Source organism: Nicotiana tabacum, chromosome 13 (assembly GCF_000715075.1).
Source record: "Nicotiana tabacum cultivar K326 chromosome 13, ASM71507v2, whole genome shotgun sequence".
NCBI classification, from domain to species: Eukaryota; Viridiplantae; Streptophyta; class Magnoliopsida; order Solanales; family Solanaceae; genus Nicotiana; species Nicotiana tabacum.
The window spans coordinates 75,827,091-75,841,297 of record NC_134092.1 but is presented as its reverse complement, the minus strand read 5'-3'; the positions used below and the strand labels follow the sequence as shown (position 1 = coordinate 75,841,297).

At 39.8% G+C, this 14,207-nt stretch overlaps 1 protein-coding gene across 1 annotated transcript; it reads right to left on the bottom strand.

The window, feature by feature from the left end:
- Nucleotides 1-6,813: 6,813 nt before the first annotated feature.
- On the bottom strand, nt 6,814-11,413 carry LOC142167850 (uncharacterized). The gene is made up of 2 exons (XM_075228044.1): nt 7,701-11,413; nt 6,814-7,624 (listed from the first exon to the last, which is right to left on the bottom strand). The coding sequence occupies exons 1-2, from the start codon at nt 8,145-8,147 to the stop codon at nt 7,487-7,489; spliced, it is 585 nt and encodes a 194-aa protein (XP_075084145.1). The 5' UTR covers nt 8,148-11,413; the 3' UTR covers nt 6,814-7,486.
- Nucleotides 11,414-14,207: the final 2,794 nt, after the last annotated feature.

Below are 14,207 nucleotides of genomic sequence, written 5' to 3'. Positions count from 1 at the left end.
AGTCGTTCGAGGCTAGGACCGATTCCGGGATCATGGCCTCGATATTCTCCATGGCAGGCGTCGTGCCCCCGGGTGTTAGCCCGGTGGGACTTTGGCTTAAATTCGGTCCCTTATTGCCATGTCTCGAGCCTGGCTTATCATGTCGGAGGCTAGGATGCACCATGAGCTCGATTTCAACCGTATACCATCCTTATATTCATCTCTTATGTTTATTTATTTTTGAATCTAATCGATTGGCCTAATATTACAAATTTAATTTCTTTAGCCTAATAATTAAGTTTTAGGTTAAACACAAACAAGAATTATCACCACGTATCAGAAAATAGCATAAGATAGGTAATTGTAAATATAAATGTGTATAGGGAAAATATGACATGACACGTGGCCACTTAAAGGAAGGATACGTGGAACACAAGATGGAGATGGCCACTAAACATAGCTATTCTGCTTCTCACCGGAAGGAATAACTATCATAAAAGGAGTATTAAATGCTTTGCGCCCGGTAATAATTAATACATAATATTTTGCATCATTAAGGATGGTGGCCCATTACAAGGAATTTGGCATTTATGTCTAACGTTACATCTTCATCAATGGCCCTCATAATTGACATTAAAGAAGGGCATGATCCTAGGACTTCCTCCCCTAGACATAGCTATAAATAGAGAGCTCAGTTATCATTGTAAGGGACGCATTTTCTGGCTAACTTACACTACATTTTATACAGTATTTTAATATAATTTTATTCTCTTGCTTTTGATCTCATCATTATTGTGCCCGAAAACCCTGTTCCCGGACTCATCTGCTTTGTCATTCTATCTACATTTTAAGGCTAAGTATTTTATATTTCATCTGTTATTTCATTATCTTTTGGATCAAATTAATTCACTTATCTAGAAACCACGAATAAATTCAACTGTACCATTTTACGGGTAAATAGTTTTGCACCCACTGTGGGTCCTAGACAGCTGTGCAATTCAATTGATCCTTGTCTTTTTTTCTAACGTGTTTTGATTACTTTGTCCAAGCAAAAAATCACTAAAAATGGCGGATAACACTGTTAATAGCACGCGCAGCCCTGAAATTCAAGGGGAACAACCTCATTTCGAGAATTCCATCAGTGACACTCGTAATGAGGGGAACGACGCCACACCAGTACATGACAGGCGGTACCCTCGACAGGTAAGGGAGGCAACTCCTGATGATGCTGTTGAGGAGCATGTAGCGGATGCAGTAAGGGTTCTACAAGAGCAACAAGCAATCATTCTAGGCCATCTCAACCGGCAGGATCCGGTTATGACATAACTGAAGTAGGCGCTATCGGGTGCCTCAAATAATTCAAACAGGCGAGATCCAATTCCTCCTAATGTTCACGCGAACCAGACGTCACAGAGAGTTGATAATAACACTCTTAGGGGCTAAGTTGGCTCCGACGGGGTTGGGGGGAGTAGATCCGGCCTCAACAACGAGAACCATGTTCAAGGATGAACTTTTGTAGTTCATGAAGGAAGTAAACACCCGCATGGATCAAATTCCGGGCGCACCACCAGTACTAAAATGCCCAAACTCGAAGTAGCATATTCAATTACCGTATAAACCGAGCGCAGCCCCGAAATTAATCCGTAAGAGGTTCAAAATGCCCGAAGTGCCAAAGTATGGTGAAACTTTAGATCCACAGGAGCACATTACCACCTACACAACAATAGTGAAAGGAAATGATTTGGCTCCTCACGAAATTAAGTCTGAGTTGCTGAAAAACAATTGGTGAGACTCTCACGAGGGGAGATTTAACGTGGTATTCATTATTTCTCGAGCATTCCATAGATTCCTTTGAGATGCTCGCTGATTCTTTCATTAAAACTCATGCCGGTGCCAGAAAGGTACAAGCCCGAAAGGCCGACATATTCAGGATCACACAGGGAGAATTTGAATTATTACGAGAGTTTGTTACCCGGTTCCAAAAGGAAAAGATGTTACTACCGGCAGTCTCGGATGAATGGGCGACTGAAACGTTCACCAAAGGTTTAAATCCGAGAAGTTAGGACGCTTCCCGAAAGTTAAAGGAAAGTCTGCTCGAGTTTCAAGCGACTACTTGGGCGGATGTCCACAATTGGTAGAAGGACACGAACGTTGAGGGAGTAATGAAGACAACTCTCTTCGAAGTGGTAGATGGAGACATGGGGTATAACATCATCTTGGGAAGACCATGGCTGCACCAGATGAAAGTTGTGCCTTCAACATATCACCAATTGTTAAAATTTCCGACACCCGGGGGGATCAAACAGATAAGGGGTGATCGACCGGCAGCAAGGGAGATGAATGCAATTTCGGTCTCCAGTAGCAAAGGAAAGGAACGTGTGGCATAGCAATTACCGGAACCGGCACCTGCCCCCGAACCAGATGAAGTTAGCCCGGGGACAGAAGAGACAGAACAATATCAGGTACCAAGGTATTTTCAAGTACCATAAAAAACAAACGTGACGAAGTCCACGGCAGAAGAGCTGGACCAAGTTGCGTTGTTCAAAGAATTCCTAGAAAGGAAATTCCATTTGGGGACAGGACTGCACCCGGAGCTCAGGTCTGCTTTTATCGAATTCCTTAAAATTAACGCTGATTGTTTTGCATGGTCGCACGAGGATATGACAGGAATCCAACAGAAATAGCCATGCACAAGTTAAGCTTGGATCCCAACATACCTTCGGTAAGACAGAAGAAGCGCCCTATGGCCGAAGCAAGGAATAAATTCGTCAAAGAAGAGGTAACCCGCTTACTTAAGATTGGTTCAATCCGAGAGGTAAGATATCTGGACTGGCTAGCCAATGTAGTAGTAGTTCCTAAGAAAAATAATAAATTTTGCATGTGCGTAGATTATAAGGATCTTAATAAGGCGTGCCCAAAAGACTCATTCCCATTGACAAATATTGATCAAATGATTGAAGCCACGACTGGGCACGCGTTAATGAGTTTCCTTGATGCTTATTATGGGTACAATCAAATCAAGATGAACCCAGAAGATCAGGAAAAGACTTCGTTTATAACGAATTATGGTACATATTGTTACAACGTAATGCCCTTCGGGTTAAAAAACGCCGGAGCCACTTATCAACGGCTCGTGAATAAGATGTTCGAAAAACAAATAGGAAAGACTAAGGAAGTATATATAGACGATATGCTTGTTATATCTTTGAATGCAGGTGACCACCTGAAGCATTTGCAAGAAACATTTGACATCTGAGGGAGCATAATATGAAGCTTAACCCCGAGAAATGTGCATTCGGGGTCAGTTCGGGTATGTTCCTAGGATTCCTAGTCGCACAAAGGGGAATTGAGGTAAATCTTGATAAAATCAAGGCCATAAAGGATATCCCGGACCAATTGTCTAACGTAAAAGAAGTCCAGAGGCTCACAAGAAGATTGGCAGCTTTGAGCAGGTTCATTTCTCGTTCATCGAAAAAATGTCATCACTTTTTCGCACTACTCAAAAAGAAAAACAATTTTGAGTGGACATCGGAATGTCAGCGAGCCTTGAAGGAGTTGAAGAAATATTTGTCAAGCCCTCCATTGCTCTCAAAACCAAAAGAAGGTGAAAACGTTGCTAGTCTACCTCGCGGTTTTAGAAGTTGCGGTATGTGTAATTTTAGTCCGAGAAGACGAAGGTACGCAATCTCCCATTTATTACGTTAGCAAAATTTTAACAGGAGCAGAAACTCGCTACCCACATCTGGAAAAGCTGGCCTTAGATTTCGTAGTCACCGCCCGTAAGCTAAGGCCCTACTTCTAGTGCCACCCGATAGCTGTGATGACTACTTTCCCTCTAAGGAATATCATCCATAAACCCGAGCTCTCGGGTAGAATGACCAAATGGGCCATCTAAATGAGCGAATTCAATATAGAATATAAATCGAGGACTGCAATTAAGTCGCAAGTCTTGGCTGACTTCATGGCCGATTTCAGTCCGGGACTATTGCCTCTGGCAGCTAAAGAGTCAATAATGGTGTCAGAATCGACATCAGGAGTTTGGACCTTATTTACGGATGGAGCTTCAAACGCAAAAGGGTCCGGGGTCGAAATAGTCTTGATCACGCCTTCGGGGGAAACTTTAAGGAAAGACATCATAATGATTCCTTTAACTAACAATGAAGTAGAGTACAAAGCTTTGATTGCTGGGCTTGAATTGGCCCGAGGACTTGACTCCGAAGCCATCGAAATCAAATGTAATTCACAGTTGGTGGTGAATCAGGTGTACGAAATTTTTGACACCAAAGAAGAACGCATGCAGCAATACGTAGTAAAAGTTCAAACTTTATTAGCACGATTCCGAGAGTGGTCAATTACTCATATCCCGCGGGAAGACAACGCGGAAGCAGATGCTTTGGCAAATTTGGGAACATCGACAGAAATCCATGGATCGGAATCAGGGACGGTAATACAACTGATGAACTCAGTCTTGGACATAGATTACTATGAGGTAAATTCGACTAGTTTGGTTTGGGACTGGAGAAATGAAATAATCGATTATCTCGAGCATGGAAAGTTGCCCGAATACCCCAAAGCATCAAGAGCCTTGCGCGCCAAAGCTGCACGTTATAGCTTCAAAAAAGGCCAATTGTACAAAAAATCCTTTCAAGGCCCGTTGGCCCGGTGCTTAGGCGCATCATAAGCTAACTATGTCATGAAAGAAGTCCATGAAGGGATATGTGGCAACCACTCAGGTGCAGATTCTTTGGTGCTGAAATTAGTTCGGGCAGGATATTAATGTCCCCGTATGGAACAAGATGCCAAAGACTTCGTACGAAAATGTGATAAGTGCCAACGCTATGCACCACTAGTACATTAACCGGTGAAACCCCTACATTCAGTTCTGTCCCCATGGCCATTCATGAAATGTGGATGGAAATCGTCGGACCACTACCATCGGCTCCCGGAAAGGTAAGGTTTCTTTTAGTTTTGACTGACTATTTTTCTAAATGGGTGGAAGCAGGTCCTTATCAGAAGATCGGAGAACGCGAAGTGGTCGACTTCATGTGGGAAAACATAATTTGCAGGTTTGGAATACCAAAAGAGATTGCATGCGACAATGGGATGCAGTTTATCGGCGCAAAAGTTACAAAGTTCCTTGAAGATTTGAAGATAAAGAGGATTACCTCTTCACCTTATCATCCGAGCACAAATGGTCAAGCAGAGTCAACAAACAAAGTGATTATACAAAATCTAAAGAAAAGGTTGGAAGTGGCAAAAGGCAATTGGTCCGAAGAATTACCTAGGGTTTTATGGGCCTACCGAACAACGGCCAAGCCAAGCACGGGAGAAACCTCTTTTTCCCTTGTGTACGGCGCAGAAGCTTTGATACCGGTGGAAGTAGGGGAACCAACCTTAAGGTATTTCCAGGCGAACGAAGAATCAAACAACGAGGCAATTCTAATCAACTTGAAGCTGCTCGAGGAATGCAGGGACTTGGCGCATGTCAGAATGGCGGCTCAAAAGCAGAGAATAGAGCGATATTATAATCGAAGAGCCAACCTCCGTTATTTCAAAATAGGAGACTTGGTCTTGAGGAAGGTAACTCAAAACACCCGGGAACTCAACGCGGGCAAGTTAGGCCCAACATGGGAAGGCCCTTACCGGGTTTCAGCTATCACTGGAAAAGGATCATACGAGTTGGAGAACCAGAATGGAGACAAGTTGCCAAACAACTGTAACGTGGCTCACCTCAAAAGCTATTACTGCTGACAACCAACAGTCAAACGGAAAGTATGTGCTGCACTCTTTTCCCTTCGTTCAGGTTTTGTCCCAATTGGGTTTTTCTGGCAAGGTTTTTAATGAGGCAGCGATGAAAAGCATACTACGAAGACAGCAGTGATAAGACTTTTCAAAACAAGGCAAACGAACAAGTTTCCACTCGGGGACGATTAGATAATCTTTGCTTCGATACAAAATTCCCACCAAGAAGTTAAGTTTGCTACCGAACGGAGGTTACCTGACCATTCACGAGCACAAACCACTAGAGGACTGTTAGGTATTCTTTCACTCGATAGCATGGGTTCCTAAGGGGAAACAAGATATGTTGCCGAGTGAAGGATTACCTAGCAATTCATTGGTGGGATCTTCAAAGATACAAGACTTCCAGTGTTCCAATTCACATTCTTCGCATTCAAACACTGGGGGAATGATATGAGAATACAGCAATACTGAATGCCACATCAACCGGGGAATAAAAATCCGGGAACAGAATACATCATCGGGACCGAGGACTGCACAACCAGCCCCGTAGAAACAAGTTGTACAAGACAAGTCATGGCAATTTCTTTTCTGCATAGCAAAATGCTTATGTACTTTTGAAAATACAAGGAATTAAATGAAATGAAATCATTTTGTTTTTATCTTATTTCTTGTCCGAACGATGAGTTAATTTTGCCATTTGAAAGTTAAACAAGTACTTCAAATGTTAGTGTCGTAATGAATAGGGGACGTCCTCTTCAAGAGCACCGTAAACATAAGAGGGCCCTCTCTTATAAAAACCTTCATGTTAAAGGGTTGGTTCCGGAAGAATCAATGCCCGGAATCTATAATGCCATCGGGGAAAAATACACCCGAAGCCGCATACGAAAAAGACGCAAAAAGTAAACTTGCGCAAATACTCATGGAAACTCTCACGAAAAAGGGATAATACTCATAACCAAAATGCCTCAAATGAAAGGCATCCGATATTACACAAAATAAAGCGCGAACAAAACAACATGCGTAGAATACTTGAGCAAGTATGAAAGTTAAAGACTTGCATAAACATTCAAACGAAAGTAAGACTCAAACGATACTTGAGCAAAAAAATATGCTTTTATTTACAAGGAGGCATCAAAATGATAAAGGTACAAAATAGAAAAAAAAATAAAAAGCTAAATTGCAGCGTCTCCGGAATCAGGAGGAAGAGAAGTATCCGCATCCCCGGGAGTAGTAGATGGTTCCACCGATGGCTCAACATTTTCCCCAGTCTTAGAAATTTTGGCATCAATGTCAATGATACCAGTCTTGGCCTCTTCCAAGTTTTTTCTCTTCATACTATACATGGAATAAGTTTTTTCAACAATGAGGGAAGCCGCTTGGTGCTTGAGTTCTTCTTTGAGTTGAGTAACCTCGGCGGAAAGGTTTTCCCGGGCGAACCTAACAGATTTGAGACTGACATCGAGCTCACTGACAGTTGAACTAAAGAGCCTACTATGCTCGATAGTTTCCTATACTTCTCTTCTTATTGGGCATGGTTTGCCACCACAATAACAAGCTCTTCACTTTTGGAGTTCAAGGCTGCTTCCAAATTAATCACCCTTTCAGCGGAGGCAGCCTCGCACTCGATTGCAACACGAATGGCTTCCTGGACCTCAACCCATTTAGTCTTAGCTTCATCAAATCTAACCCTCAGTGGGCTAACTTCTTGGTTGAGGGTTATCACTTCTTGCTCACTTTGCTGCAAACGAGCTTCCAAAACATCAGCCTAGGTGGCTCTGGTTTCCAGTTCTGAGAGACTGAGAATGGTTTGGTCTCGTTCCACCAAAAGCTGATCCCGTTTAGAAGTAAGTCCTTCCTTCTCACGAATCAACCTTTGAAGGCTCTCAGAAGCAAGAAAGTTAACCTGCAAAACAAGAAGAGGTAAAACTCAAAATACATTCAAAAGTAGGAGAGATAACAGAGGAAAAAAAGAAACGTACCGCTATGGCATTATACATAGCATCGTTCGACAAACACTCTCCCGAGAGTGTCTGAATCTTTTTCCAATCCTTCTTTGAAGCCAAAGGCTTCACATAGTTAGCAAGCTCCATCGGCCGGGAAAGAAGATTGCACCCGGTAGAGACTGAAAGAGTAACATTCCTCCTCCTATGAGGATCTTCAGAAGGGGCAGCATAATTTTTCCCAAAATTCCCATGAACTAGGGACTGTGGAAGAGAAATGCCTTCTTCATGGTCAGATGCGGCCATTGGAGATGATGTTGCTGGTGGAAGAGTGAATGAAGATGAAAGTGATGTAGCAGTTACTGGTGTTGGAGAAGGTGGTGATGAAGCTGATGGGATAGAAGAATGAGAAATAGCTACATCAAAAGCAGCACTGGATGCTGGGTGCTCGCCAACCGAAGATGATAAGGACCGGGTACTCTGCATCGCAGTATCGGGCACAACAATTAGGGCCCAAGAACGAGAGTTGGCATTATCTACCAAATCAAATTCTCCCCAAAGTGTCGAGACATCATCCTCGGTTGGTATGACTGTCTCAACAGGTTGAGCATCCTGTTGAGATGATAAGGATCGTCGCCTTCTATGAAGAGAAGCTCCCTCATCACTAACTTCTTAATCATCATCATCAATCATCACAGTGTCTATGACCGGCCTGGAAGGAGGACCAGGCGTCATCGCCACCGGAGATAGCTCGGGGAAAGCAGTCTTCGCCTGCTTATTCTTTCCCGCGGCTGTAGAGGAACGTCTTCTCTTTAGTTGCTTGTTCTTTGGATGGGGACTCCGTGAAGAAACGTTTGCCCCGGAAGCAGTCCTGGAGATGCCTATTCGAGTAAGTGCCTCCTAAAGCAGCCTCGCCGCATCAGCAGGGTCTGTCAAAATGTCCTCCACGGGGACAGTAACAGAGCCCGCAGGTAGACCTAATTTCATAAACTAGTCAGAAGGGTTCAATCGATATACAAAGCATAGAAAGATGGAAGCGAGGTAAGTTCAAATTACCGTGATTTTTAGCCCTTCACCCGTACTTAAGGGCCAGTTCTTTCCATAAATGAGTCTCGGGCGTCGTAACATACGAGATCTTCTTAACCCACTTGCCCAAGCCTTCTACCACTGATGGGATCCATCGAGTCACTGTAACATACGAAGGTTGGAGGATCAATACAAACATGAAATAATATTTAGTAAGAGAAAATATATTAAAAAGAAATCTTATGAGTACGATTCCAAGCGCTCGGAAAGGATGATGCGGTTGACAGAATAATATTATTGGTGGCAGTTGCAAAGAACCGTTTCGCCCACCCACGATCATTTTCATCGTCCATGCTAGTCAACAAAGCATGGTGGCCACGTTTGCAGAGGTTTATCATACATCCCTGAAAAATCTTGGGGGAGTAAAGGTTCATCATACGAGCTAATGATAGCTCTTCCCCAGTTTCCTGACACAGGCAGCGAAGGCAGGCAACCGTCCTCCATACTGAAGGGCTTACCTGTGCTAAGAACACTTGGTAGCGAAGGCAAATTTCTGCAATCACGGAAGGGTCATTGGCTCCGATAGATCAGGAGCGATGATATCCAATTCATGGCAACGATAATCTTCCTTCACAGCGAGAATACTGGAAGGACGAATGGAAGAAGGGTACCTGCTAACATCCTATGTACGAGGGTTAGCATAAAGAAATTTCTCCTCAAAATCCTTTACGGTATTTAGTCTTTTTGGTATGATGGAGTCTACGGTTGAAGCGACAAAGTCGTCGATTTTGTTTTTGCCTTTCGAAGAACCAGTACGTTTTGAAGAGGAAGTAATCGAAAAAGAGAAAGGGTTTTTGTTTGAAGAAGATGAAGACTCGGTAGGTGAAATGAGATGAAAGAAGTTGAAATGCAAGGGAGGAAGTTGATACGTATAAGTAAAGTTTTGGCGGCTAAATCCTTGGCTAAGATTACCTCGAGGCATTAAATGCAGAGAGACAAGCGTCTAATCAACCGTCAGTGGCCTTCAAAAGGAATTATAGTAATTTTCGCCAAAAGAGTGTTTCTACCAACTTTCCGGTAACACAAAGTTATGTCATCGGAAAGCAGGGGGACTATCTGTATAGGAAAAAATGCGACATGACACGTGGCTGCTTAAAGGAAGGATACGTGGAACACAAGATGGAGATGGCCACCGAACATAGCTATTCCGCTTGTCACCGGAAAGAATAACGATCATAAAAGGAGTATTAAATGCTTTGCGCCCGGTAAAATTTAATACAGAATATTTTACAGCATTAAGGATGATGGCCCGTTATAAAAAATTTGGTATTTATGTCTAACGTTACATCTTCACCAATGACCCTCATAATTGACATTAAAGAAGGGCATGATCCTAGGACTTCATTCCCTAAACATAGCTATAAATAGAGAGCTCAGTTATCATTGTAAGGGACGAAATTTCTGGCTAACTCACACTACATTCTATACAACATTGTAATATAATTTTATTCTCTCGCTTTTGATCTCATCATTGTTGTGCCCGGAAACCATGTTCCCGGACTCATCAGCTCTGTCATTCTATCTACATTTTAAGGCTAAGTATTTTACATTTCATCGGTTATTTCATTATATTTTGGATCAAATTAATTTACTTGTTTAAAAACCACGAATAAATTTAACTGTATCGTTTTACCGGTAAACAAAATGAAATGTCTGTAAGAACGTAAAGAATACCCATTACTATATTGGGAAATCTCAAACAACCTATTTAGTTACGTATAATTGTACCGATTAATTGAAGATAATCATTTTTCGAAGAAACATAAAGAATGAAAAGATTTAAGAAAGTATAACAGCACTATGATTAATGAAATCTAATCCTAATTATCAGTTAGATGAGGTGAAATTATAATCTTTACCGAACTAATGCCACTATAATACAATAGCTTCTTATTATATATGGCGAACATCTATATAGTAGAATAATGGCAAAAAAAAAAAAAGGAAAGTCAGCATACTCTATATTATTACCAGCATTATCAGTTTTGATCAAAACCCTACACAAAAATTCCTACATAATGGCTTCCATATTGCAAGTCCGTAATAATAGGAGAAGTAGAATCAAAATTTCAACTTTATAAGTTTTGAATTTTAAAACGACAATTCAACCTCGCCCTGAATAAGAGTATATCTCCAATATTTATTCATACTCTTTGTTTTTGGTCCCTATGAGAAAACGTTCATAGGCTTTGTTTCCAAGTAGATATTTTCAATAGATCTATACCTTTTCTTCTTTGACTTGAGATTAATAACTTCTTCACCAGACTTTGATCCCACATGTTGATCACTTTTGTTTTTCCTCTTATTCTTCTTCTCCTTTTCCAGCTTGCTATAAGTAGCATCATCACTTCTCTGCATTTTCTTTATCTCTAACTCTGCAGACCCCTCTTGCAATACAACTTTACAACCAAACAACACTAAATCACGCATTTTTCTCTCGTTAATTAATTATAGCTTCCATGCCTACGTTTGTAAAAAAATTGGCTTTGTATTTAAACCAAAACGTGTCTTGGGGGTTTGGAGGGAGAGGGAGAAGTGGGGAGAAACTGCTGTTTGTGTGCGGTGAAGGCAGGGGGAAGCTTCATGTATTTATACATCTGTGTATATATACGTTTTTTCAATATCTTCTCTATATTGGTCTGTGTTTGGATTTAGGAAAATATAAGAACTATATGTAGTTACTTTATTTAAGTCAATTTGTATTTTGGGTTTACTTAGTCATCAATCCCGCCGTTAGGGACGCGCTTTGGGTTGCTTCTTTGCGTTTTTTTGCTTTAGTATATAGATTTAGGAAGCAAAATGACAATTTGAACCTAGAAGTTTTGCAGCTTCTATGATCTACTCTTGGGGCACGGAGATTAAGAAAAGAATTGTAAATTGTGTTAAATATTTTGTGGTCCAAAATAAGTCTTAAATATTTGTGTGCATTGTAAATCGTCTCGTTACGAGCAAAAGGGAAAATTTAATGTAGAATTATTTCTAAACAAAAAAATATGACATATTTTTTAGGCAAACTAAAAGAAAAGTATGACACATAAATTGAGAAAGAGAGAGTGAAAAAACTAATCCTCTATTCTTTTTTCTTTTCTTTTTTTTAAATGAAAAGTCAGTCAAAAGCTATTGGGACAGAGGGAGTAAAAGACTAGTCCTCTATCTTCTTTTTTTTCTTAATTCTTATGGAAAGTCAGTCATAAGCTTCATAATACTTTTCTAATTTCACGGTACATAGGTGTTGTTGTTGTTGTTGTTAGGTATGCGAAATATAAGAAAGACATGAAAAAAAACTCCTGACAAAAGTACTTCTAAAACTCGTAATAAAGTCAAAATTAAAGAACTTTTTAAAAATAAAAATGTGCTCCTATTTTTTTCGACGGGCCTAAACAGAAAAGAGTACTGTTACGCTAACCTCACTCATTTTTTGACATAATGTTGCAAATATCTTACACTAACCTCCCCCATAATATTAACATAACATTTCAGAAATTTCCGTTAGTTTCAACTTCTCTTAATACAATTCGAGAACATCAATAATTAACACGTTAACAATAAAATTGATAGAGGATGTAGATGTTATAAGAAAATATAAAAGAAAGTAGCAATAAGGAGAGAAAATCAACGTAATTCCAGTTATCTTGGGAGGTGTACCTTTATTATAATCTCTGGATTAAAAAAAAAAATGACATTGTATAGCCGCTGTAAAAATAATAGCCGAAAAATGTATAAAATTTGTATATTTTTTTGTATATATATACATTCGGGAAGTTATATACAAAAATTATACAAATTTATACACTTTTCGGCTATCAAATGTAAATAGTTTCTGTCGCGAACTAAAAGTGATAATATTCCCAAAGAAAATGACACTGTATAACCGCTGTAAAAATAATAACCGAAAAAATATATAAAAAATATATATATTTTTGTATATATATACATTCGGTATGTTATATACAAATTTTATACACTTTTTCGACAATCAAATATAAATAGTTTCTGTCGCTTACTAAAAGTGATAATACCTCTTTAAAAAAAAGTGATTACTCCTATGTCAATCACTATTTCCCCCTTCGTCCTAATTTGCTACGCAAGGCTCCCTATTCAAAGTGAATTGATCAATTTAGTTAAAGGTACAAGTCAACATAAAAATGTATTTAACCCCGAAACAAAAATCAGATAAATGAACTTTTTAAAGTAGTTAAGATTGTTTCTAAACATTAGTAAAGAAAGAACGAACATGTCTTGTTAAAAAATCTGCGTATGCAATTCAAACTGACCCACCTAACATTTACTACTTCTACAAGAACCAGTATTTCTTGGCTTTGGAAAACTAACTGCTTAAATAAACTGAAATACTTCACTTGGCTTTTCATCCCAGATAGATTGCCCACGGCTTATCTTCTCCATCATATCCATCATAGAAATATAATTGATCACAATTCATGCCAACACTGTCCTATTATTGAAAATATTGTAACCACCCAAAATCCCTTCTCAGGAGTCGTGATGACACATAGTCTCTAAAATTAGATAAGTCTAATCCTTACTGAAATAACTAACAGATTTTAACCAATCAACTATTAAACATGAACCAGAAATTTCTATATAAAGCCAACAATCCCAAGTAGATATACAACATCCCAAAACCGGTAGTACAAGTCATAAACTCTATTTAATTCACTAAAAAATCTCTAAGTACAACTGTTCAAGAATAGAAATAAACCGTACAAGTAAAATTTTAGAAGGTGACTCCGAGGCCTACGAACGCGACGACACATGTACCTTGAAGTCTCCACAATAATACTCGATCAACTATCAATGATCAACACGCCCAGAGATACCTGGATCTGCACAAAACTGTGCAGCAAGCGTAGCATGAGTACATCACAATGGTACTCAGTAAGTATCAAAACTAACCTCGGTGGAGTAGTGACGAGGAACAATCAAGACACCTACTAGACATAATAACATGTACAAGTATGAATATTAAACTAACAGGGAACAATATAAAGCTAAACATGGTAAAAATAATATTACAATACTTGCAATAAGAACTAGAAACAACAATTTAATAACAAGGAGCAACAGGTAATAACGCCGTAAAGTAAGTGGAATACAGTTAGAATCCGGTAAAACCAAGTAAGGGAAAACAAGTAACAACCCAATAAAATAACCGCTTTCACACAAGGTTTATACAAGAATTTTTTCGAGGTACCAAAACCTCATAATCACAAATCACGGGTTCCAAATTACGAACCCAATCACTTGACATTTTGTGCCCACATTACAAATCACAACCGTACGGACAACTGACGTACTGCCCGGACAACTCACGTGCCAATACCATTAATACCTCATAACTGTACAGACAACTCACATGTTAACCCATAACCCCACGAGTCCATATATATATTTTATTTCACAATCCGAGTCCAAATCGTCTCTCAAAACACAAATTCTCAT